At 36.2% G+C, this 27,910-nt stretch overlaps 1 protein-coding gene across 1 annotated transcript; it reads left to right on the top strand.

The window, feature by feature from the left end:
- The first annotated feature begins 140 nt into the window (after positions 1–140).
- On the top strand, positions 141–26,199 carry INTS12 (integrator complex subunit 12). The gene is given in 7 exon segments (NM_001131725.2): positions 141–164; positions 8,819–8,983; positions 13,167–13,319; positions 15,301–15,488; positions 16,657–16,816; positions 21,935–22,081; positions 25,509–26,199. Coding segments are annotated over 6 exon segments (1,389 nt in total). The 5' UTR covers positions 141–164; positions 8,819–8,827; the 3' UTR covers positions 26,094–26,199.
- Positions 26,200–27,910: the final 1,711 nt, after the last annotated feature.

Here is a 27,910-nt window from a genome sequence, read left to right as displayed (position 1 = left end):
CGGAAAAAGGGAAGTAACGTCACTTCCTACTATCGCCCTGCCAAACGTTTCCCCCGCCCCTACTGTGGGAACCTTTGTTTTCCTGCTTTCGGAGCCGGCCAGTGCGGGGACCGTTTCCGAAGGGACCACCGGGAACAGACGGATCGGCAGGGCGGGGCGGAACGGTGAGTTATGCTGAGCGACTCTGCTCCCGGCCTCCTCCTGGAGGCTCGAGACCCCCCCGCCAGGAGCGAGGTGGGAGAGTAGCTACGTGGGGTATTAGTTTCCTCGCTCCTCAAGGGGAATCATCATAATTTACGGGCGGTTGCGTGCCCTAGACTGACTGCTCTCCCTTTTCAGTGAGGACTGTGCTTCCTCCGAGGGAGTTACGGGCCGGGGCATGAGGACCGAGCATATTTCTAGGTCTAGGGACAAGGGACTTGGAATCCTGCCTCGGACTTTGTCGGAGGGTTTTAGTGACTTCTCTACGTAGTTCCCTCATTGTCTCTTATCTTTTGGCTCCCCTGTCAAGGACCATCCCCCATTCTAGGCCTTCGATGTGTGATGCTTTGATCAAAGGATTGACATTCCTTTTCTAAGTGTTTGCTGTCAGCTTTGAGCCACTTGATTGTTTGGAATCGGAGCCTTTTCTCCTGCGATTCCAGGTGTCCCTAAGGTATCAGTGTTATCTAGAACCAAGAACTCAGTGGAGAAGTGAAAAAGGCAGCATCTTTAAAAGAATGTTTATTGGAAGGGGTTGCAAGAGCTTGCGAAGTCATGAAGAACAAAGTTTTTTAGAGCCATAATGAAATGGCAACGGTAATACTGCACTCTATGTGAATAGATTCGGTTTCCTTCATCTGGGGCACATGCATGTGATCAACTTTGGGCTTCTTTTGAGATTGCCAGGTAGGGTGAAAAACGGATCTAGGAGAAAGCACATACTTATATTTATATATGAATGCCCAATTTAGATTGGAGAGATCACAGAAGCCTTATAAGGTGACATTTACCCAAAAAACCTAGTTCATTCATTCGATAAATATTTTTGAGCCCTTATTAAGTTTCAAGCACTAGGGAAATAACAGTGAACAAAACAAGTTCCTGCTGTCATCAAGTTTACAGACCAGTGGGATTAATGAATTTAAGCAAGACAGGCGAAAGATGATGAGAATTTTACAGATAGGAACATTGTACTACAAGTCCCCAGTCATGAAAGAGGTGATTGCTTTGCTTTTGCTTTTTTGATGTTTGGAGTTTTTTTTGTGGGGGCAGAGGTGAGTTACTTTTGTGATTTTTGCTGAAGGGACCTTGGAAATGGCTACAATTGTGTAGAAGGAGAGATAAGACCACTATACTTTGATCATTTAATTCCAGTAATTCTATAGCCATTATTTTGTTGTACTTTGCAAAGTGGCAAAGAGATAGGGAAAAAGATAAATATAGACTCTGCCCTTAAAGTACTCAGAGTTTTGTAGGGGACATAACACTTGTGCCAAAAAAAAAAAAAAAAAAAAAAAAAAAGCTTCAAGGGAGAAAGTTGCACTACCATGAAAAAGCACTATGAGATGTCCTTGAAGGGAGAGACTATTAATAGGGTTTGGAATGGAGAGGGGCACAGCAGCTGTCAGTCAAATCTTCATGAGAAGTATTTGAATAGGGTCTTGATAGGATGTAGATATATAAAAATAAGTAAAGAGCTTCCTGGACAAAAAAAATAAGAGTGGCAGGGTCAGCTAGCTATAAGGCAGATCTGGGGATGATGAATGATAATTTTTGTGCCAGTTACTGGATCTTCTTAAATGCTAGGCCAAGAAATTTGGTCTTTATTTTGAAGGTGGTAGAAAGCCCTGACTTCTCAGCAAGAATTTTTTTTTTTTATTTTAATGAAAAAGAAGAAAACTGGGTTTCAGGAAAATTCATATGGCAACAATGTTGAAGTCAAGGAAAATAACGAGGTTATTGCCATAGTTCAAGTAAGCTAATAAAACCTGAATTTCAGTAGTAGCAGTGGAAGTGTAAAGTAGGACAAGTGTGAAAAATATTGCAGTCAGAATCCACAGGAAAGGCCTGCTGATTATTTGAACATAAGGAGTAGGGAAAGACTCAGTGAAGGAAAGACTTTGGTCTCAAACCTGACTAAAAGAAAGTTGTGTCATTTATTGAAAGTAAGAGCAGGACAAGGAACTTTTCAGGAAGATAATCAGAATCTCAATTTTAGTTGTAACTGAATTTGAGATGTCATTAAGGAATCAGATAGACACATACACTAAGCATTTGGAAACATGGGATTCAAATTTAAGAGATTTGGCTCACACTTGTAATCCCAGCACTTTGGGAAGCCACAACAGGAGGATTGTTTGAGACCAGATAAGAGCAACATAGCAAGACCCTGGCTCTACTTAAAAAACAACAAAATTAGCTGGGCATGGGTACGGTGGTGCATGCCTGTAGTCCTAGCTGCTTGGGAGGCTGAGGCAGGAGGATCACTGGAGCCCAGGAGTTCAAGGCTGCAGTGAGCCATGATCTCAGTGCACTCCAACCTGGGTGACAGAGCAAGACCATGTCTCAAAAAAAAAGAGAGATTGGAGTTGGGGTAAAACATATTAAATCTTCTACCCAGAGATGATAGTTGAAAGCCTGATATGTATAAGATTACCAAGAAGAAACTGCTAGCAGAACTAAGAAGACAGCCAAGGACAAATACTTGGACCATACCAAAAGCAACAAAGATCAGAAGATAAGCCAAAGAAAGAGTAGTCAGAGATAGAAGAGGAAAAACAGAAAAGTTGAGTATAACAGAACTCAAGGGAGGAGAAAGTTTTATGAAATTGGAAGTAGATAACAAGTATTTACTTGGCCAACATTTACAGTTATTTGCTGTTTTCCAGGAACTCTGCCAGACAGGGGTTACAGCAGTAGGCAAGACCAATCCACTGCCTGCCTTCATGGAACTTACATTCTAATGAGAAAGAAAGATTGTTTACATAATTAACAGTGTGATTAATATTACAAATAAGTACAGAATGTTTTTGGACTATGTAACAGTGAAACTTCTAGTTTTGTTGAGGGAATGTGCAGGAAAAACTGAAACTTGAGAGGTGACTTAAGATGGAGGTGGGGGTGGCACACTTTCTACTGAAGTGCTTAGGTAAGAAAGAGTATTTTGGAGGACTTGAAATAAGTCATATAGCTATAACAGAGAGAGTGAGAATGGCCTGAGATACTAGGTAACATTTAATGAGTGTGAACTACGTGCCAGGTACTGTTGTAACTGCTTTATATGTGTTATTAATCATGTAGAGCAATGGTCCCCAACCTTTTTGGCACCAGGGGCCGGTTTCATTGAAGACATGGTTTCAGGATGATTCAAGTGCATTACATTTATTGTGCACTTTATTTCTCTTATTACTACATTGTAATATATAATAAAATAATTAGACAACTCACCATAATGTAGAATCAGTGGGAACCTTGAGCTTGCTTTCCTGCAGCTAGACGGTTTCATCTGGGGATGATGGGGGATACTGTGACAGATCATCAGGCATTAGATTCTCATAAGGAGCACACAACCTAGATCACTCACATGCACAGTTCACATAGGATTCGCACTCCTATGAGAATCTAATTCCACCAGTGATCTGACAGGAGGCAGAGCTCAGGTAGTAATGCAAGTGATGGGAGTGGCTGTAAATACAAATGAAGCTTCCCTCACTTGCCTACTGCTCACCTCCTGCTGCATGGCCTGAAGGTTAGGGACCCCTGATGTAGAGAATTGGAGACCTTGTTAAGAATCTTATTCTTGAACCTTTGGATTGTGAGAAGTGATAAAAGGATTTTAAGCAAGTGAGTGATATGAAAAGGTTTAAAGGATGACAAGAGTGATTGTGGGAGACTGATTAAGCTTTTGCAGTGGGCCAGATAATAGATGATGCTGGGTTGGTCTAGGGTGGTAGTAGTAAGGATTGAAAAGGGTGGATAGATTTGAGATATGTTTAAGAGGTTTGGTTATTGAATTGGGGGTGGGAATTAAGGAAGTGGGAAGAGTTAAAGCTGCTTCTGGGTTACTGGCTTGGGCAATAGGGTAAATGTCATTTGAAAAAGGGATTACTAGAGGAAGAACTGGTTAGGAGAAAAGGGAATAGTGTATGAGTGGCTCTGTTGGAGACACGTTGCATAGGAGGCACCAATGAGATATCCATGTCAAGCTGGCAGTTGGATCTTGGGAGAGACACGTGGACTGCAGAGATGTATTAGTAATCGCTGGCAAAAGACTATATAGATCAAATTGTCTAGGGCAATAATTCCCAAACTTCAGAGTAGATAGAATTGCCTGGAAGGCTTAACACAGATTTCTAGACCCTACTCCCAGAGTTTTTTCTTCAGCAGGCCTAGGAATGGAGACCAAGAGTTTGCATTTCTAAGTTCTGATGAGATGCCTATGCGGCTGACTCAGAGAACACATTTTTGGAAGAAGATGTAGAACAAGTCAAGGAGAGACCCAGAACCTAGCACTGAGGAACTCATTTTTAATTGGATAGGAGGAACCTACAAAGACAACTGACAAAGAAGTAGGAGGGAAAATCGTATGTATTAAGTTTACCTGACTGAGGCCGCAAATGACTCATGAGAGCATTTTCATGGAATAGTGCGACAAAGGCCAAATTGCAAGAATTGCTGTATAAATAGAAGGAATGAAGAAAAATAGTACAAAAGCATATGATTTCTGAGAAAGTTTTGCTATAAAAGAGAAAAGATAGAAGATGTTTGAATATATTTAATGTCAATGAAAAAATGCCAGTAGAAAGAAAAGGCTGAAAAAAAAAAAAGAAGATATGGGAAATAATCCATAGGCCAAGGTTCAAGAGGGGACAAGAAGAGATAGGATCCAGATCCAGGTGACACTACATAGAGAGCCACCTTCTCCTTTTTTATCAGATGGGAAAGAGGAAAGGATGAGTGCAGGTAAGTTTGTAGATGTGCTGGAAGGAAGTTGACTTAATTCCTCTCTGACAGCCTCTCTTTGTGAAGTAGGTGAGGCCGTCTACTGAAACACAGAAGCAATTTTAAAAGAAAATGGAGAAAGTATAACTGATCTTTGCAGAAAGTGGGGAAGTGAGTTGACCAGAGAAGGATGAGAGAATTGCCTAGTTGTACTGAACGCCAAGCTGAGAATGGTGATTCTGAAGATATAATGTATATATATTCCTCTCAGTTGCACTTAGAGTTTGGGTGCAGGCAGAGAGAGAATGGCTAGCAGGGTGGATGTCTATAAAGTAGGGAAATTACAGGGCTTTCAGGTGCCTAGAGTACTGAAAGAGGTATTGAAAGGTTGGACCACAGAATGTGAGCTGGATAGGAAGTAAACGGCATACTGCAATAAATCAAGGATAATAAGAGATACAGAAAAAAGATCATTGTTTAGTAATGGGGATTTTTGTGCTATATGCATTTGACACAGCTAATTCCTAGCATCACCTAAGAATTCACTCCTATCAATACTACTACTACCACCACTTCCCTAGGTCAGTGAAAGCTTTAAGGTTGTAAATATTAATTTTCTTACATTCTCCTTTTTGAAAGCAACATCTACTTTTTAAATGAAACCTACATTTAATATATTAAATTTCTTTCATATATACATTTTTCTTTCATACATATACACAGGACTTTGTTTTCTAGAACTCTAATCCATAGTAAGAATGATATGGCTCTTTTACAGTCTGTTTTGGCCATGGGTTTAGGAATGAATATACAGGAAAGGAATTGTATGGAAGTAACATGATTTGGTGTGACTCCAGGAAAATATTTTTGTATGTATAGATCAACACAGTTACACCAAGTTGCTGACCTCTGTGACTGCTGTAGAAAGTAAACTTCTTTCACTATATGGATATTTGCCAGTAAGGAAGGAAAAGTAACAGAAATTAGAGAAGGCAACAGAAAAGGGGGAGTAAAGGTAAGATAGAAAACTAAAATATAAAATATAAACCACATAACCATGGATGTTTTATTTTAGGCTCAACTACTGTTTTCTGTTTGGTGAGGAAACAAAAGTCAGGGCAAGAGGGTGTCAATAAGGAGAAAGCAGAAGGGACAAGAAATTGAAGGCTTCTGTAACAAAGAACAAGTAGAATGGGAATAGAGAAATGAATAAATACAGAAGAAAGATTGACTTGGCACTTTGAAGAGGTCCCTGGATTAAGGCAGTGGAAGAGATAGAGTAATGGAAGATTGTAGTCAGAAAGGAGAATTGATTGTAATAAAAGAGGAGAATAGTTGTGGCAAGTTTCAGATTTCACTGGCTGAAGATAAAGCTCCTTGAGGTTAAAGATCAATTATATAACACACTATTATCACTCTGTATATGAATAGATTTTTAAAAAATAAATAGAAATAGAAATAAATTGGCCGGGCGCAGTGGCTTACGCCTGTAATCCCAGCACTTTGGGAGGCCAAGGCGGGCGGATCACAAGGTCAGGAGATCGAGACCATCCTGGCTAACATGGTGAAACCCCGTCTCTACTAAAAAATACAAAAAATTAGCCAGGCGTGGTGGCGGATGCCTGTAGTCCCAGCTACTCGGGAGGCTGAGGCAGGAGAATGGCGTGAACCCGTGAGGCGGAGCTTGCCGTGAGCGAAGATAGCGCCACTGCACTCCAGCCTGGGTGACAGAACGAGACTCTGTCTCAAAAAAAAAAAAAAAGAAATAGAAATAAATTAAAAAGTTAATGTTTTTTTCTCTGTATTCCACCATGGGGACCACTGGGCCAAAGGGCCATGTTAGTAATTTAGGGAAGCGGTACAAAGCCTGTTAAGTTTTATAATGGCAAGATTGCATAAAAAGAACTGACTCCAAGGTTCCAACTGGAATGTTAGTGTTGATGACTTCCACAGTCTTGTAATCTAGGTGCTGACTCTTGTCACCTAATCTGTAATGTAAACCTCTTACCTGTGATTGTAGAAATACATAGCAATAAATACTTGGCTTTCATTTTTCAGCATAGAAATTTCAAGAAATGTTTTTTCTAATATATTACAAGGATTCTTTTAGGTGTCAACCCTTTGGTCAGTACCCAATAAAATAAATTGTTTTATAACAATCTGGATAAGTAAACTGCTGTTTCCTTTACCTATATGAAATAAAATCAGTGGAAAGATTAGTAAACTGTCACAGGAGTGGAATTTAAAGAAAAAAAGAGATGAGGCTGTTACCCTTGTATATGCTGGAGGAATGGCAGGTTTACCCTTTTAATCTTGGAAATTTTATTAAGGAGCTATTTTTTCCTCAGAACATACATGGTGGCCAGCCCCATGAGTAAATTTTAAAATAACTTTTCTGTACCTATCATTATGTAGAGGTGATGTATATAATAATATAATTTTAAGAAGTGACAGAGGCTGCTTTTCAATTTTGTTAAATTCTTACAAATACAACAGTTTGAGATAAGGGCACTTTTTCATTATAGTACTGGCCTTTGGATTCCTTTCCATGGGTGATTCAGATGATATTTTAGTACAGTACAGAATTCGACAATAATTTTGTAGTTATCAGATAGATAACTAATACCTTCCCGGGAACTTAAAAAAAAAAAAACCTAGGGATGTGTATGTGTGTTTCTTGTCAGATGTGGAGAAGGATGAGGAGTGAAGTTGGAGGGGAGGGAACAACAAAATCCATTTTCAGATGTGCCTTCGTATGCTAGGATTCAACCTACAGCAAGTTTTAATGGTGTTATAAACCCCTGAAAATGGGAGATAACTGTGGAATTGCTGACAGTTCCCTAACTATAGCAGTGCAAGTGTGTTGCATTAATACAATATTAACCTCAAGGATAGAAGATTTCAAGCCACAGTATATTGATCAAAGGATTGAACACAAAGAATACATTTTTATTTTGATAATTTCTTGCCTGGAGAGGTCTTTGAAAAAGTGACAGCCAGAAGCAGAACCACATGATAGCATTGGTATTAACTAAAAACAAAACTTTTTAGTATTGTGGAATTTCATAAGCCTTTGGTATGTATCTTTATCCATCTTGGCTATTTTTTAAGCTCTTTAGGACACAAAGCATCATAGGCTCTCTGTGTGTGTGTGTGTGTGTGTGTGTGTGTGTGTGTGTGTATGTGTGTGTGTTTTAAGTAGATATGATATTATCCCTCAGAGACCTTACTTTTAAAAATAGGTTAATGCATGAGATACCACAATCTAAATGTGATCAAATAAGGTTGTCATTAATATGTTTTCTGAGACATTCAGGGTTGGGGCAGAGAACTAAAGAGGTGAGTTTAGGAAAAAAAAAAAAAAAAAAAAAAAAAGAGTTGAGGTAAAAGCGGCAGCAGTGACCGTGATAGCTAATCACTTAATGCATGTTTTCACCATTGCCCTCTTGCGATACCCCTTACACGCACAAACACATGCACACTAAGTCTTCCTTTGTGTTATGGAAATAAGGTTTGAGAGAAGAAATTTTGATACAGAGTAAATTTGACATAAACCCATCAAGTTCTATGTACTGAAACTGTGAAGTGTATCTTTTAAAACACAGTTAGGAAGGAGTTCTGTGGCAGGGAGAGGCCTACCTGGATTTAAAACGTTACCATCGATATGGATACAGAGAAAACTGATATTGCTAGTTGTTTCGGGGGAAGGAACTAGATAATGCCTGTGAGGAATAAGAAGGAAATTTACTTTTATTTGTAATAACTTTTTGGTGATTTTAAATTTTATATCATGTGTACAGTATTATCTATTACAAATTAAAAAACAGAAAAGTAAAACTTTAACATAGATAATTGTGCATTGTCTTCTAGATTACTTTCTCTTTTTTTCCTTCAGGCGTTTGCAATGGCTGCTACTGTGAACTTGGAACTTGATCCCACTTTTTTGAAAGCACTAGGTTTCTTGCATTCAAAGAGTAAAGATTCTGCTGAAAAGCTAAAAGCACTGCTTGATGAATCTTTGGCTCGGGGCATTGATTCCAGTTACCGTCCATCTCAAAAGGTACTTGAATGAATAAAAAGCTTGGAGAGAGTTTTGTAAGGCCTGTAGTACTATATTTATAACATATAGACCATCTCAAAACAATCTCTGCCGAAATAATCTTTCCTTGTAGCACGAAGAAATTATATTCTTTATTTTCTTTTTTTCCTTCAAGTTTTCAGAGAACTGTTACACCACATAGAAAAGTCAGCTGGGGGTGCAGGATATTCTATTCTACTACTTTATGTGTATATGAATTCACTTGTTTACAACTTAATTTCCGATTCTTTATGATCAGAATTTTTTTAAGCTGCTGAATGTAACCACAGCTTACTTCTAATTATTGTCTAATATTTTAAGGATTAAAAAAATCAAGTAAAAGGACAGATTTTTCAACAAAATAAATTGAATATGGGTAGGATAATTTAAGAGAAAAGGAGGTATGGATGAACTCTGAGAACTCTGTAGCTCCTGTCTTGATAATAACAAAGCAGCCGATGGCAGCTTTATGTGAAAAGAATATATGTTTTGATACCAAACATACCTGTTTTAAATTCCACTTAAATCTTATAATTGTGTGATAATAATAGACAACGTATCTTGATGTCCCAGGTGCTTTTCTGAGTAGTTTATGTGAATAATTAATTTTAATTATGATAATGATCCTTTAAGATAGATACTGTTTTCTTCATTTTACATAAGGAAACTGAGGTACGTAGAAACTTCATTTCACTTAGTCTGTTTATTGGTAAAATGGGGATAATAAGAACTACTTTGCAGAGTTGTAAAAATCGAAGGAGATACAGTAAATAAGTCACCTAGTATAGTACCTGCCTGGTGCATAATAGGCTGTCACTGAATGACAACTCCTATTATATTCCCTAATACCTACTAAGACATTCTATCAAATTCTTCTAAGCTCTGGCCCTGAAACTCCAAATCACTCAGGTCTGTGGACTTAGATCCCAAACTGAGAAGGAGAAAATAGAACATAACTAGCTCAAGTCTAACCAGAATCTGAAGCTCAAGAGAGGATCTAGTCCCAGGCTCAGAGCCCAAGTAAACACTGGCATTTTGTCCCCAGTCTTCTTTCAATACTAGGTCTAGTACTCCGAAGCCTTTTTATTGTACTTTGAATAGCAGAACCATTGTGACTTCATTTCTTCTATCCATTCTCATTGCAGTAGGTTCAGTGAGTTCAGATCGACTAAATCAATATGGCTCTACAAAACATACTACCAAATTCATTCCACTGTGGGTGTTGGTATTGTCCAGATAGGAAAACCTATTATTACTAAAGAAAAACAATTGTTTTAATGGGGTTCTAAAATGGAAGTTTATCTCTTAAAGAACATGAAAAATTTGTTGTGATTAAAAAGCATGCTGCCTTTAGGTTTCTAGCTAGAGTTTACTTCTCTTGGTCAGTTTTCAGAAACTACTTTGTTATAGGTTTTTAAAGCCCAGGTCCGTTTAATTTTAGCCTTCAGCTGAATATTTTCGTCACTAGATTTGTGTGAGAAGAGTGATTTATGCCAGTGTTTCTTAAACTTTAGCATGGATAAGAATCACCTGGAGGTAATGCTTACAAACATTACCAGGTCTCCAAGTGTATTCTAACATGAATATTGGTTGATATTCATTTACATTAATGAGGAAGGCAAATGTGAAATAATGCAGTTAAAACTTAACTCATCCGTCAACAACTAGAACAACTTTTTTGCTGAATTAGGTAATAGTTTAATAGTGCATGACTTTGTCTTCAATTTTTTAGTTACACACAATACACGTTTTTGTTTTTTTTTTGTTTTTTTGTTGAGACAGGGTCTCACTCTGTTACCCAGGCTGGAGTGCAGTGGCACAATCTTGGCTCACTGTGCTCTCTCCCTCTCAGGTTCAAGCAATCCTCCCACTTCAGCCTCTTGAGTAGCTAAGACTACAGGTGCATGCCACCATGCTTGGCTAATTTTTTTATATTTTGTGGAGACAGAGTTTTGCCATGTTGCCCAGGTTGGTCTCAAACTCCTGGACTCAAGTGATCTGCCCACCTTGGCTTCCCAAAGTGCTGGGATTACAGGCATGAGTCACCACACCTGGGCCACCACACATTTTTAAGTTTAATCTGCATTATTAACATTTTCTTCAACACTTCACTAAGTCTACACCAGTGGTGTACACTGGTCAACAGACTTTATAAAGAGCCAAATAGTAAGAATTCTAGATTTTGTGTGCCAGATGGTCTCCATTGCAACTATTTAATTCTGCCATGGTAATGTGAAAGCAGCCATACATTATAAAATGAATGGGTGTGGCTGTGTTCTAATATAACTGTTTATAAAAAACTATAGGCCTCAGTTTGCTAACCCGTTGTCTAAACAATCAGCATAATAATATATCAAGCCCTGCCACCACTAGATCTGAGGACCCATTCCTCCTTCCTTTTTCTTCTCTTCCTCCTCAGAGGTAACCACTATTCTGAAATTGATGTGTATTATTCCCATTTATACTTTTGTACTTTTACATATTACCACAGTAAGATAGACTGCACTCAGCTGCCTTAGTTTTGTTTAGAATGGTGGGGGAGTGCCCTCCTTTTTGGGGAGGGGAAATTCCAAGAGCTGCCAAAGTTTATGCATACTATTAATAACAATAAATAACAAGTTATCTATATCAGCAAAGCTATAATACACGAATAAGGAATCGAAGTTAAACAGAATGAAAAGACAAGCCACAGACTGAGAGAAAATATTTGCAAATCATATATCTGATAAAGGCCTTGTGCCCAAAATCTATGAAGAACTCTTTAAACTCAATAATGAAACAAACAGATTCATTTCTTTTAAATGGGCAAAATATTTTATCAAATAGTTTACCAAAGAAGATATATGTATGCCATATGAACACTTGAAAAGCTGCTCAACATCATCAGTTATTGGGGAAATGTAAATTAAATCTAAATGAGATACCATTACATACCTATTAGAACATCTACAATTTAAAAAGAGTAGCCATACAAAGCATTCGTGAGGATGAGAAGGAACTGGAACTCTCTCATATATGCTTGGTGGAAATATAAAATGGTACTGCCACAGTTTGGCAGTTTCTCAAGTAATTAAGCATATATTAATACTTACCATATAACCCACTCCTATTTTTTCTAGAGAAATAAAAACATAGATATGTACAAATATTTGTACATGAATATTCATAACAGCTTTATTTGTAATAGTCCCAAACTGCAGACAACCCAAATATCCATCAATAGGTAAATTGATAAATAAATTGTAGTCTATTCATTCAATGGAATATTATTCAGCAATAAAAAGGAATTAACTATTGATACACTTAACAACATGGATGAATCTCAAAATAAATATGCGAAGTAAAAGAAGCCAGACCAAAAAAGAATATGATTCCATTTATATAAATTTCTAGGAAATGCAAACTAATGTATTGTTACAGAAAACAGATAAGTGATGGTGATGATGGGAGACATATTTTTCTATATGCCTGATGATGGGAGACATATTTTTCTTGCTTGATGATGGGAGACATATTTTTCTATAGGGTGTATACCTGTAAGAGGGTAATTACAAAGGGCCACAAGGAAATTTGGAGAGATGATGGATATGTTCATTATGTTGATTGTAGTGATGGTGTCACAGATGTATACATATGTCAAAACTTATCAAATGTTACACTTTAAGTAGGTGTAGTTTGGGCCGGGTGTGGTGGTTCACATCTGTAATCCCAGCACTTTGGGAGGCCGAGGTGGGCGGATCATTTGAGGCTGGAGTTTGAGACCAGTGTGGCCAACATGGTGAAACGCCATCTCTACTAAAACTACAAAAATTAGCCAGGTATGGTGGTGCACCTGTAGTCCCAGATACTCGAGAGGCTGAGGCAGGAGAATCACTTGAACCCAGGAGGCAGAAGTTGCAGTGAACCAAGACTGTGCCATAGCACTCCACTCCAGCCTGGGCAACAGAGTGAGACTCTGTCCCAAAAAATAAAAATAAAATAAAAAGGTACAGTTTGTATATCAATTATTTCTCAATAAAGCTATTTAACTATTTAAGAAAGGAATATTACATTGGTTATAATGAAATGTCTTAATTTTTAACTGAAAATTGTTTAGATTAATGATCTTTTTTTTATGATGATCAGTCTGAATATTTAATTACTGGTACCTTTTTTCATCTTTTAGGATGTGGAGCCACCCAAAATTTCAAGCACAAAAAACATTTCCATTAAGCAAGAGCCCAAAATATCATCCAGTCTTCCTTCTGGTAATAATAATGGCAAGGTCCTCACAACTGAAAAGGTAAAGAAGGAAGCTGAAAAGAGACCTGCTGATAAAGTAAGATTTTATTTTAATCTTGTTAAAAGAAAGTAAATTAGTTGTTCCATAAGCAGAAAGAAACAATGTTTTATGCCTGTTTCTTTTATATAATGGTATAGGTATATAATAAACATCACTCAGTGAATATATATTGATAGCTATAGATTTTGACTTTTCAAAAAATGAGTAAAATTTACAAATTTTAAAGTTAAATGGTTAAAAGTTATTGTCAATAAATATTTGAGCCCTAGGGAGTATAGTAACTTTGAGTGTAAACTTTAATCTATGCCTCAGAGATCCTAGATGGAACAGTTGTTAAGAAGAAAAGATAGATACACTTTGGGAGGCCAAGGCAGATAGATTGCTTGAGCTCAGGAGTTCAAGATCAGCCTGCGCAACATGGTGAAACCCCGTCTCTACAAAAAATACAAAAATCATCTGGGTGTGGTGGCATGCACCTGTAGTCCCAGCTATTTGTGGGCGGGTCGGGGGTGGGAGGATTGCTTGAGCGCAGGAGGCAGAGATTGCAGTGAGTAGTGATCGTGCCACTGCACTCCAGCCTGGGTGACAGAGTGAGGCGCTGTCTCAAAAAAAAAGGAAAGCAAGAAAGAAAAGATGGGAAAGAGTATAGATGTAAATGACTAAACATAAACTTTATAGAATGGTATGCACCTGAACAGGGCCAAAGATGATTCTTGGATTGTCTATTTTTAGATGATTTCTACATATAGTAATTAAGATTTTAGTAGTTAGAAAAAAATACATTTGAAAGATATCTTCAGTAACCCTTGCCCTTGAGATGGAGTATATTATCCCGTATGTTTTCATACTTTTGCTAAATAGTGGCTGTTCATAAACTACATTAGATTATTTCTCTGCTTTTAGATCTACATAAGTGAAGCTGGGTGTGGTGGCTCATGCCTGTAATCCCAGCACTTTGGGAGGTCAAGGCAGGAGGATCACTTGAGGTCAGCAGGTCAGGAGTTGGCCACCCTGGCCAACATGGCAAAACCCCCTCTCTACTAAAAATACAAAAATTAGCCAGGTGTGGTGGCGCACACTTGTAGTTCCAGCAACTCAGGAGGCTGAGACATGAGAATCACTCTAACCCAGGAGGCAGAGGTTACAGTGAGCAGAGATTGTGCCACTGCACTCCAGCCTGGGCAACACTGCAAGACTCTGTCTCAAAAAAAAAAATTATGTAAATGATATCATACTACGTGTGTGTGTATCCTTTGGTAACTTTTTCTCTACTCAACTATGTGCTTTTGAAATGTATCTTTGTTGATGCATGTAGATCTAGATTTCTTTTAGCTACTACATAATACTCATTCTATAAATTAACCAGTTTATCATTCCCCTACTGATGCACAATTAGATATTTCTCCTTTGTTTCTATTACAATGGAGTTAATAGTTTCTATAGTTAATAGTTTCTATAGGATGTGTACCTGTAAGTGAATATAATAGGATATGACATCTTCAACATTACTAGGCATTGCCAAATTTCTATCAAAAGTAGATGTACTAAATTTACACTGTCATCAACAAAGTATAAGAATTCCAAATTCCATGTCTTATCAGACTTTTTGATTTTTGCCAAATCTAATGGGTATATTGATAATATTTATATCTTAAAGACAGGAATCCGAATTTGCTTTGAAGCAAATGTGTTAAGTCTGTACGGTAGATACTAGTCTAAGTAAGTCCATCGATCTTCCATAATTCTTTAGTAGATAGAAGAGTACAAAGAGAAATACAAATATTTGTTAAACTGTTCCAATTTATTTATTTCTATCTTGCTGGTTTCATTTAATGTACTAATAAATTCATTACAATTCTTCTACAGATCTTTAATGTGCACATCTGTCCCTAACTACGTGAATATATCTGTAAAATGGACTTGATCATTGCCAATTGTCCTTCTTACTCATCTTTCAGTGACTCAAAGTTTATTCTACCACATTACTTTATCATTTTCTGATGCCTGCTTTTTATAGATGAAATCAGATATCACTGAAGGAGTTGATATTCCAAAGAAACCTAGATTGGAGAAACCGGAAACACAGTCATCTCCCATTACTGTCCAAAGTAGCAAGGATTTACCTATGGCTGACCTTTCCAGTTTTGAGGAGACCAGTGCTGATGATTTTGCCATGGAGATGGGATTGGCCTGCGTTGTTTGTAGGTAAGTTGTAACTTGCCACAGATTCTTTTGTTACTTTATAAAGAACACATGACCCTTTCCACTCCTCAACCCCCAAAATCAGAACAATTGTTGTGCATTTTCTATTTTGTTTTTATTATTTGGCACTGGGGTGGAGATAAGTAGGTAACTGCCCATATAACAATTTAACATATTGAAAATTGTCAACTATTTTGTGTTTCCCAACTATGGCTTTTAAATCTGTCATGTTGTAACATTTTCTGCATTTTTGGGTTCCAGAGGGAAAGTGATTATTATATTTTGATATATATGCCTTTGATAATCTAAGTCTATGATGATTGCTTTTTGTGCTGTTGAAATTTATACTTTTTTATACACATGTGACTTCATTCTATTAAGATGATCAGACATTTATTGAGCACCCTTTGTGTACAGTAATGTGCTAAGGACTGTGGATAATTAGGTCCAGTTCTCACCTTTAGGTAACTCATATTAATGAAGAACAACAACAACATATAGCTAACTAATATAAGGGAATTTAATGGAGATACAAAATGTTATGAGGCTGTTGGAAGACTAATCAGAGTCTACTACCCTCTGAGAGAAAGACAAAAATTATGATGAGAAATGATGAGAAAATAGCCAAATTTAATCAAGGCATTCTATATATTTATTAATGGTTGACCATAAGCTTTAAAAGCTTATGCTTTTGTGCATGCCAAGTGTTGGGGTTTGTTATTTGCTCTTTGGGTTTCTGGGATTTTTTTTCTTTTTAATAAACCAAACTTTACCAGAACAACCCTGAAATAACTTTTTTTTTTTTTTTTTTTTTTTTTTTTTTGAGACAGAGTCTTACTCTGTCACCAAGGCTGGAGTGCAGTGGCATGATCTTGGCTCACTGCAGCCTCCATCTCCTAAGTTCAAGCGATTCTCCTGCCTCAGCCTCCTGAGTAGTGGGGATTATAGGTGTGTACCACCACGCCCAGCTGATTTTTGTATTTTTAGTAGAGACAGGGTTTCATCATGTTGGCCAGGCTGGTCTTGAACTCCTGACCTCAAATGATCCGCCTGCCTTGGCCTCCCAAAGTGCTGGGATTACAGGCATGAGCCAGCACACCTGGCCCCTGAAATAACTTTAAATTATGACATTTAAAAAAGTAGTGTAATATTTAATGGTATGTTTTCTTAGGCAAATGATGGTGGCATCTGGCAATCAATTAGTAGAATGTCAGGAGTGCCATAATCTCTACCACCGAGATTGCCATAAACCCCAGGTGACAGACAAGGAAGCGAATGACCCTCGCCTGGTGTGGTATTGTGCCCGATGTACCAGACAAATGAAAAGAATGGTAGGAATCATATTTTTCTTTATTTTAAACAGTCTGTCAATGTTTTTGTTGGTATGTGCTTTCAAAACAAAGATTTGAATATTTAAGATATTGAAAAAATAAATAATATAAGCTGATTATTTAAATATTTATATGTATATGTGATTAATATTTCTATGGCTAAAGACCAGACCATGTTATGTGCATTTTTCTCTGTTTAGTTTTATCTAATTCTAATATAGATAAAACAAGATTGGTGACACACAAATTATGAATATTCCTTACTAGTCTGTCAGTGTATTTACAAACATTTTAAAATACCATGCAGCACTGAGAAGTGGTGAGATACAAAGCCCCACTCTTTGTTGAGGTCTGGTAAGGAAATACAGAAAATTTCTGAGTGAGCTTAAACCACCGCATGGATAAGATGTATACAGAGGTGATATTTATATGTGCATATCTGTCTTTCCAGCAGCATTTCTCTGTTGCTTAGTCTTTCCTTCTCATTGTCCTCAAGTGACCATTACCTCATTCTTCCTATGTACTTTCTCTTTTTACTGTTCACTAACATACCTACCTTTAATATCATAGTGAAATATCTTTTCATTTGTTATATTGGATAGTTTTCTAACTTTTATTCACTTATAAAATAGATACATGATAAATGAATTTCATAATTTTTCTTTTAAAGAAAACAAGAAATTGCCATAATGTCTTATTCTCCACCTCTCCCTCCCACTTCCATCTCTCTTCCCCTGCCTTAAATTAGTGATTCTCAATTGCAGAGTTCTCATGTCTGTTAATCAAATGAATTTCTACATAAATTTGTCTAACCAATATATCTTTTAAAGGTCAGAAGTACTTAGTTAAAAGTAAAAATTCGGGATACCCATTTTACTTTTTAATCAGTTAAATCAGAAATAGGAAGTGTTTTTATTTATTCCTATGAAATAAAAAGTAGTAAATGAAAAGTGTGTATATCAATAGTGTGTATATTTCTTACTTGTAACAGGAAATTTCTGTGACAAGTTACAATCTATTCTACTCAGTTTGATTTTTATTTAATTTATTATTTAAACTGGCCCTCCAGGATCTCAAGTGAAATTATTACAGATGAGCAATGCATTCCAGAGCATTGATAAGAAACCACTAAGAATTGGAAATTGTCAAAAGAAACAAATTGTGACAATAATCTGTCTTTCTTTAGTATGTACTCAACTGTTTCATTATTATTATCACTTTAGCTCCCTTAATATCTAAAGTAAGCACTGTTCTTCACCCAAGTTTTTTCTCCTCCATTTTTTTCTGATTTATTTCATGTCAGATCTATGTTTATGGTTCTAACCCTCTTCCTGGATGAGCTTCTATAGCTAACTAGATAGTCTTTAGATACTTTAAGGTCAATATATTTAAAAGTAAAAGTTGTTCTATTATCCGTTTTTTTTTTTCTGCAATTGCCTGAATTAGAAAACATCTTTGATGCCTCTTTTAATTCCATATCCCGTTGTTTACCAGATTTGCTAATTCTACCTCTTATATGTCTCTGAAATCTATTCACTTCTCTTTTATTACCCTGTTCCACAAGTCCATTACTTGGCTATTGCAATAGCCACTTAAGAAATCTCCTTGCTTCCTATCAATCCACTTTGCTTACTATCATTAGAATTCTTCTAAAATATTTACCTGCTTATATAGGCCCAGTGGCTCTCAATTACTTATATAATGAGGTTATACTCATTAGGATGCATATATGGACCTTCTCTTTTTGACCCGACTCTACCTTACAGCCCTCTTACTGCTTCAGCATACACATTCATACACTCTAGCCACTCTGACACAGACTAAGTGTGTCATTCCCTGAATATGTGGAGAACTTTCATGTTCCCTTATGTTCTGCTTCTCAGCTTCTTCTTTTCATCTGGGATACTGTTTATTCTTTTATCTACTTTGCAAATCATATCTAATTTATCAGTAAGAGCATGTAATTCATTGGCATAGCACTTAAGCAGAGCTCAAGACTGGACACATTCTACATTCTGTTGTTCTTAAGTTAAATAAAATGAAGTAAATGTAATTTTTTTCTTTTTCTGAGACAGAGTCTCACTCTGTTTTCTAGGCTGGAGTGCAGTAGCGTGACCATGGCTCACTGCAGCCTCGACCTCCCAGGCTCAAGCAATCCTCCCACCTCAGCCTCCCAAGTAGCTGGGACTACAAGCATGTGTCACCAGGCCTAGCTAATTTTTTATTATTTTTTGTAGAGATGGAGTCTTGCTATGTTGCCAGGGCTGGTCTCGAACTCCTGACCTCAAGTGATCCTCCTGCCTTGGCCTCCCAAAGTGCTGGGTTTATCGGCATGAGCCACCATGCCAGGCTAAATGCAGATTAGTACCAGAAATCAACAGTGAATCTGGTCTGTGTGTCCAGAAGTCAAAGTACTAAATGGGGAGTCATGGCTAATATTATAACATGACTAGAATACACCAAGAGCAAATGTGGGGAAATACCAAAAGACATGATCTGAAGTGAGCCTAAAGATGAGAATCCAGGAAATATAAGGTTTAATGAGATAATTTTGGAACAGTGGGGATTCTAAATCCAGTCATTCTGACTATAATTGCTTTGAGTGAGATTCTCATATGTGCATTGGTTATTGTTCCAAGGTATCTCAAAGATATTATAAGTAGCACCTGATATCCCCTTTCTCCTCACACAGATTCCTCAAACTGGGGCAAGTTCTGCAGTACACATTATTGTAGGAAGACCTAGTTAAGAATGTTGTGATCGTGTATGGCAGGGTCCAAGGTTATTCTTCAGTTCTATAGTTTTCTCTCTACCCAGTAGTGGAGTTTTTCCCCAGCTTCAGGTGAGAGACTCATATCACTTATTGCAGTGGTTCTCAATCTAAGGTAGTAACACATTCCTATTTTGCAGCATTTGGAAATACGTGGGTTTTTTAGTACTGCTATTCTGGCAGTTAGTGCCTTAGTGGAGAATTTTATACATTTTGCAATGTTTGAAGCAGTCATCCAATGAAAATTTTAGTACCTTTGTTGAACAAAACTGAATCAGTAATTATATCCTAGTTCCCTAAACTAGTATTACCAGTAAAGGACAAAGGGTTGTGGGTATTTCTTACTCAGTTTCTAAGATGGCTGGATAAAACAGGGAAGGCAGAAGACTGAACCATGATCTCACAGGCAGAAGTACTTCCTGGGGCTTCATCATAATTAGTCTTTATCTGTTAAAACACACAAGTTAGGTGGGTCCTCAGAGTCTAACCTCAGGAGTGCTAGATGTGGGTGGAAGGCAGTGTTAAGATTGAAAACCATGGTTTTGGGGCCACATGTTTCTGTTTTACTGTGAGGGATGCATTCTCGTAACATGGTTTTGCAATGAAGGATAAGATGGCTCTCCTTTCCTGCTAGTACCAGTAATCAACAGTGAATTACTTCAAACATTCTTAATATTCTTGACCTAATTGTTGCTTTATAAGTGATGTTGAAGGTAGGTGTACTTTGATGTGGAAGGTATGTAGTATAAAAAGTGATACGAATTGAGATTTAAGGACCCAAACTATATAGTATGGCAAACAATAGCCCACGATTACACACGAAGGCCCAAACAAGAACAAAATAGGCCAAATTCTGGCTTCCAGAAATGGTGACAAATTGTTAATAAATTCCCTGGTATAGTACTGTATGGGCTTACGAAGATTATCAAAGACTATGGAATGGCTGGCGGAAAGCATCTTTCCCCGTTCAGTATGCATGGATTTTTCTGGATTCAGTTTGATTATCCTTTGTAAATAATAATGATGAATAAACAGTAACTTTTTGTTAGCACTCAACATTTTCCAGACACTATGCTAAACTCTTACATAATCATAATTCATGCTCATAACCCACCTTTGAAACAAATGCTATTACCATTTTACAGATCAAGAGAATGAGGCTTTTAGAGATTCACATATTTTGCCTGAGGTAATGTACCTAGAAAAATAGTTGCTAATTTTTTTCTGTTGTTGTTTTTTTGAGATGGAGTTTCATTCTTGTTGCCCAGGCTGGAGGGCAGTGGTGCGATCTCAGCTCACTGCAACCGCCACCTAATGGGTTCAAACAATTCTCCTGCCTCAACCTCCCGAGTAGCTGGGATTATAGGCACCCGCCACCATGCCCAGCTAATTTCTGTATTTTTAGTAGAGATGGGGTTTCACCATGTGGGCCAGGCTGTTCTCAAACTTCTGACCTCAAGTGAACCACCCGCCCCAGCCTCCCAAAGTGCTGGGATTACAGGCGTGAGCCACTGCGCCCAGCCAGTTGCTGGGTTTTAATCCTAACTGTGTTTGACTCCGAAAATTACTCTTAAACGTGGCACATAACCATTTATAAACAGTTATAATTATCTACCTAGAAAACACTAAAAAATAAACTCAAAAATGATTAGAGTTTATAGGAAAATTTAGTCAAGTACCTAGTTATAAAATAAAGGAAAAAATCAATTATTGGTCAAAATAAAACTGAAGATGCTTATAAAGTAATAGTGGGTGAAAATTCTTTCATAACAGAAATTTGTATTTATTAACTTTCTCTAAAGATTTAGCGTGCCTAGTTTTGCAATGTGGAAAAACCTCAAAAAGTTTCATCATTTATCAATAGTTTTTTTTCTCCCTGTTCTGTATTTAAAACCGTATAAATGATCTGAGCTGTGTTTTAATTTGCCTTCAGCAACTGGAGAGTCGACTTATGCCTAGACCCCAAGAAGAAAACTCCTATGTATTTGACAAACCCCAATGAGAAATAAATGTACTTCATCATGAGTAAAGCTAACGGTTACATATAGTTTGTGATTTTGCTCTTTAAAAAACAATTTTATCTTGTTAAAATGGTATTTAACTAACCCTATTCTGTATTATTTCTAAAGCTTAATATTATCTTTACTGTTTAGAAACTAATACAATCTGTAAAACCATTAATATGATAATAATAATTTGTCAAAGAGCATATATATTCATTATCATCACAATATTTTTTAAAATGTTCAACTGTATTTCATTTCAATGATGAGTCCTGTGAGAGATTATTATCTTTCTGTATATTCAGTGAAGATTTTGTATCTGATTTAATCCACTGGTTTTTGCAGGCTCAAAAAACTCAGAAACCACCACAGAAACCAGCCCCCGCAGTTGTTTCTGTAACTCCAGCTGTCAAAGATCCACTGGTTAAGAAACCAGAAACTAAACTGAAACAAGAGACAACTTTTCTAGCATTTAAGAGAACAGAAGTCAAGGTATAGTAGATTCTATTTTTATCTAAGATTATATCTTAAAGTTTAGTTGACTAAACAATAGTTGCTTGATAAAAAATTTAATGAGAAACTTTATATACTAAATGGCTATATTTTAGAAATTAAGACTTTACTACTATTATTATTAGGTAGAAAGGGAACATTTATATCATTAATTAATCTCTAACTCTGTTGTTTTTCTTTTTATCACAAATAGGAACAGTCTATGATCATTCCAAAATGACATCCTTTACCATTCTCATCTGGTTAGATACTTACCTTCAATCAGAAATCTGGTTTAAATTCAGGCAAGGCGCCATGACTCACACCGATAGTCCCAGAACTTTGGGAGGCCAAGGTGGGTGGCTCACCTGAGGTCAGGAGTTCGAGACCAGCCTGGCCAACATGGTGAAACCCCATCTTTACTAAAAATACAAAAATTAGCCAGGTGTGGTGATGGGCACCTGTAATTCCCAGGCACGGTGGCGGGTGCCTGTGATCAGCTACTTGGGAGGCTGAGGCAGGAGAATCGCTTGAACCCCAGAGGCGAAGGTTGCAGTGAGCTGAGATAGCACCATTGCACTCCAGCCTGGGCGACAAGAGTGAAACTCCGACTCAAAAAAAGAAAAAGAAATCTGGTTTAAATTCAAAATACCTCTGCCCTCAGTAGCAACAATTTTGCTCCCCACACTACTTGAGCAGATTGGCCTTGTAATATTTTTTTCTCCCTTCTTATTGGCTGTTGAAGGAGTTTTCTTGCTTTGTCTTGTTTTGTTTCTTTATAATAAACTTTCGATGTTATCTACCTCTTATACAAAGGGACCACATTGTCTAGTGAGGGTATCACCTTTCTCATTTCTAAGTTTGCATCCTTGAAATCATACTACATTATTTCTTAATATCTTGGCCTTTTTATATCATGGAAAAAAATAATTTTCTAATCTAATTTTGTAACAAAAAGAATACTTTTATTGAGGTACACATTCCAATATCAAGCATAGCACTAAATATGGAAGAAAAAAATATTTTAAAAAAATTAGCCTCAAATTCTCAGATTGACCTGAGAAAACTCTAAAGTTATTGCCTTATCTAAGTGACTATAAGTAGTAAGCTTAATACCCTTGATGTGATGAAAAAGAATATGAATATGAAGTACTTTTAAAAACTTATTGATAATTATATTTGGAGATTATTTTTCATTTTAATTTGCCAGGGAGGATTTGCTATCCAAGGCATATCCATTATTGATTTGTCATATAGGAACTTGGTGAATTGGAATAGAAGTAAAAATAACCAGTTTATTGAAAGTAATTAGAGTTGCTATATTCTGCATATAATCACTTTTTAGTAGATTTTTAGACTAATCTGTTACTAAATAAACTAAATAAACTAAAGTTTATTTTTAGAAAATTCAACATGAAATCATTTTGTGGCAAACAAATTAAAGACTTTGCTGTCATATTTGTTTTGATTAAGAAGTTTTGTGTTTCTTTAATAAAAAATTCACTTTTTATAAAAGTGAATAAATTTATACTATAAAAAAATTGTTCCCATTCACATATAAAAAGCAAATGTCTTTTCTAACTTGCCCATCTAGCAAATGGGCAAGAAAATATTTATAGTTAAAAACTTGAGAAATTTGTTTTCTACACTGAAATAGTAAGAAATCACTTGGTCTCCATTGTTTGTGTTATATTACTTCTGTGTGTCCTGATAGTATTATAAACCATCGGTCATCCTGTTGAAAAGCAATACTAAACAACAGCAAGCCATTAAAATGAAATGCCAGACACATAGAACATGCTTTCTTGCTTGTACTTCCTAAGTGTTGGTCTTTTAATTACTAAAGATGGGTTTTCTTTTGTGAAGTTTTTTGAAAGATCATTTAACCATATGGCAGACAGTTTTATGTTTAATAGCAAGAAAAGGAAAAAAAAATTAGGTCTTTCATAACTGAAAAGTAAAGGTTTACTTCTTGACTAACTTTTTCTCTCATTGCTGGTATATATTCCTCTAGGAATAAATGGTTTATGTAGTTTTTCTTCTCTGGATAACTTCATAAGATAGTTAATATGTTACTGTAAGAAAACATCCTATCAATTTTCAGAGTATGTGGACAAATATCTGGATTCCTTCTCTTATAAAACAAGGATCTCAGAACTCTATTTTTGTTACTTTTCACATTGATTAAAAATGTATGCATGCAGACAATATTGAAGGCTACCTTGATTTCAAGAGCTGAAAATGTTTTATCAACTATTTCAGAGTAAAGTTCTAAATTATAACTGGATATATTTTAGGTATAATAACTACCATTTTTTAAGTAGGATGTTATTTTGTAAAATTTTATCTTTTACCTATATGTGAACGTAATGCTTTTGTGAATCTTCTTAAGAGTATAAAGGTAGAAAAGGTGTTAATAAGAAATTCAATTCAAAATTAATTTGAACTACGTACATTTGTGCCTAATGTGAAAGTGAAAAAATATATTCTTGTGTGAACAAGAGCAATATGTATTTATATAGTGGCATTGGTATCATTGTGAGCTTCTGATTAGCCAGGGATGTTAATCAGAGAAGTTGAAGTGTTATACCCTTATGAAATATATCAGAGAGTGAGATCAGTCCTACCCAAAATGTCACTGTGCAGCCTAATGAGGCAATTGATAAAATCCTTATTAAAGGAGTAGGAGACTCTTGTATGATAGTTTAACCGGAATCATGGGCAAATTGTGAAACTAAAATCATGAGACCTTTATAATACATCATAAAAGTTGTACACTTCTAAGTAATTAACTTTGCATATATTTTTTACTCCTGTAACTGTTGCTCAAAATTTAGGAGAACATTTTTTTTAATGGGTTTAGAATCTATACAGCTGTCTTCTTTCTCTCACACAGTCACTCAGTAAATAAACATTGGCTGAATCTCTTCATCTTGGATATGTTCTCCTGAATATTCTGGGTATGGGCATTTTTGCTATTAAGAGTGAATTAAATTTTTGAAATGATCCCTAGTTATTTGGAGCAAAGTCTAAAAGAATTAGATGTTTAACTAAGCTAGATAATACTTTGTTGGGTAAAAAGTATGTTAAAGCACTAAATCTGGTTTTCAGATATAGCTTAGAATTGAATCTAAAAGCAATTCTCAAAAAGGAATTTCATATATTTTCTTTTGGAATCATTAGAACAAGAATATGGTATCAAAAATTTTCTGCTTTGCAAATGATAATACCCACTAGATACAGATAAGTTTCGTTCTGTGTGGTTTTTCAGATCAGCTTCATAAGAACCTAATTTGGTAGTGTAATTTAAATTTCCCAATTCATAACTTAGATATAAAAAGTCTAATGACTTTTTATATATTCAAGGATGTTTATGTAGGTATTGATTATACTTGGCTCTAATGTAATATTTACCTTATTTTTTTAGACATCCACAGTTATTTCAGGAAATTCTTCTAGTGCCAGCGTTTCCTCATCAGTAACTAGTGGCTTAACTGGATGGGCAGCTTTTGCAGCCAAAACTTCCTCTGCTGGTCCCTCAACAGCAAAATTGAGTTCAACAACACAAAACAATACTGGGAAACCTGCTACTTCATCAGCTAACCAGAAACCTGTGGGTTTGACTGGTCTGGCAACATCATCCAAAGGTGGAATAGGTTCCAAAATAGGTTCCAATAACAGCACTACGCCCACTGTACCTTTAAAACCACCTCCACCTCTAACCTTGGGTAAAACTGGTCTTAGTCGCTCAGTTAGTTGTGACAATGTCAGCAAAGTAGGTCTTCCTAGTCCAAGTAGTTTAGTTCCAGGAAGCAGCAGCCAACTAAGTGGGAATGGAAATAGTGGAACACCAGGACCTAGTGGAAGTACTGCTAGCAAAACTACTTCAGAATCCAGCAGCTCTCCCTCAGCATCCCTTAAAGGTCCAACTTCACAAGAATCACAGCTCAATGCTATGAAGCGATTACAGATGGTCAAGAAGAAAGCCGCCCAAAAGAAACTCAAGAAGTAATGTGGCCAAGTAGGTTTTTATATCATATTAGCCTAAAGATGAAAGGCTTATTATTAAGATATAATCTGTAATATACTGTAATTTAATAAAAGTCTTCATAATCAAATTTCTATTGTTTCTTACCTTAAAATGCTAAAAATTATATAACAAAACTTGGAAACTTTTATTTTAAATCAGTCTTCACCACTTTTATTTTAATGATTTCCATAGTGTGTGAAAACAATGATTAGAATGACTGGTTCTTGATGAGATCTTCAGAAGATTGAAAGCATCAGTGAATTTAAGGAAAAAGAAATAGTTCGTCTTCTAGCAAAGTCCCAAGAGTTGATCCTGATGAATGAGGTGCCTTATGTGGCGGCAGGGATGACCCAACATAGTTTTCTATTTTTCTCCCCGTATTCTGGGTGTTCATTTTCTGTGCTAGCCCCATTTCAACTGACCCTCCCTCTCCCTCCCAATTATTTCATCTTTTTCAAAATTATTTTTTCATTATTGATTTCTCACATCAATGGATTTTCCTAATTGATTTATCATACCTCATATTGTATCTTTACCTTTTTTATCACCTCATTTCAGTTATTTAAGGATATATCTTTTTCCAATAAATTGTGAACTCTCTTGGTGTTTAATACAATATTTTTTCTCACATTGCTCACTTTTCCTACATTGCCAATGTACTATATGCACATGGTATGTAATAAATGTTGAATTTTGATTCATCCTGGTTATGCACATTCCTGATAAGTTTTGAAGAAAAATATCATTTCCCAAGGGTCTTTGCAGATGAAAATGTATGACTTGTTCACACACTGATGGCTTCTTCCTATACCATGAAAGAAAAGGCTGTCTTACTTAGTGCTCAAAATGTTATAGCATTTTACCTAATTTTAGCTAACTTTATATACAATAAGCTCCTATATAATGATTAATTCTTGAGATTATTTTGTACATTGTTAACCCATTTATGCCAGAGGTTGCAAATTTTTTGGTGAAAAATCAGACCTGGTGATGACCTTGAACAGTAGGATATAAATAACTCCTACAAGCTGAGCATTGCAATAATGGAACACTAGGCATAAGTGGGTTAAGTCAGAAAATGTGGAAGGTCTGAGTTGTTGTCTTACTTGCAAGCTAACAAATTAACCAGCAATTGTTGTACATGCATATTCTAAGAGAAGATAGGAAGCCCTCTGCATCAGAGAAACAGTTTATTATTCACAGCAAGAAAACTGGATATCCAACAAATTCACACATTCACAAGACTATGAACAGCCTGTTCCATCAAACTTGATGTGTGCTACTAAATCTTCACTCTACAAATCTCTAATCTAAAACTGTCTTCCTTAATCCCTAGGTTTTTCTAACATCATTATTCTAAAGTATATTGATAGGTGATCTCTGTAAACACAAAGCTTTTAAAATTAAGCTTGGTCATTTTTTTTAAAGGAAAGATTATTATTTTAAACTGCTCTGTTAAATAATGGTGCTAAATTATTTGTAGTAAATTAGAATCCAGGGTTGAGATAATCCATTATCTCAATCATGATCTCAATAGGCAGTAAATGTCTGTTTACCCCATATGTAAATAATGAATTATCTCAATCCTACAGAGACTTTTGCTTTGAGAAACAGATTTATTTTGATAAAACGTCAATTTGACATAAACCCCAATTTCCCTTTGGGGTCAAAGAAACCAAAAAATACATGTCCATAATTGTTTATAGTTCAAAACCAGTTTGGACTAAACAAAATTACCTGACATAAAAACTCAGCTCAGCAACTATAACAGTTAATGTAACCTCCATACCTACAAAAAA

Source organism: Pongo abelii, chromosome 3 (genome assembly GCF_028885655.2).
Source record: "Pongo abelii isolate AG06213 chromosome 3, NHGRI_mPonAbe1-v2.0_pri, whole genome shotgun sequence".
Lineage (NCBI taxonomy): Eukaryota > Metazoa > Chordata > Mammalia > Primates > Hominidae > Pongo > Pongo abelii.
This window is presented reverse-complemented; position numbering and strand designations above follow the sequence as displayed.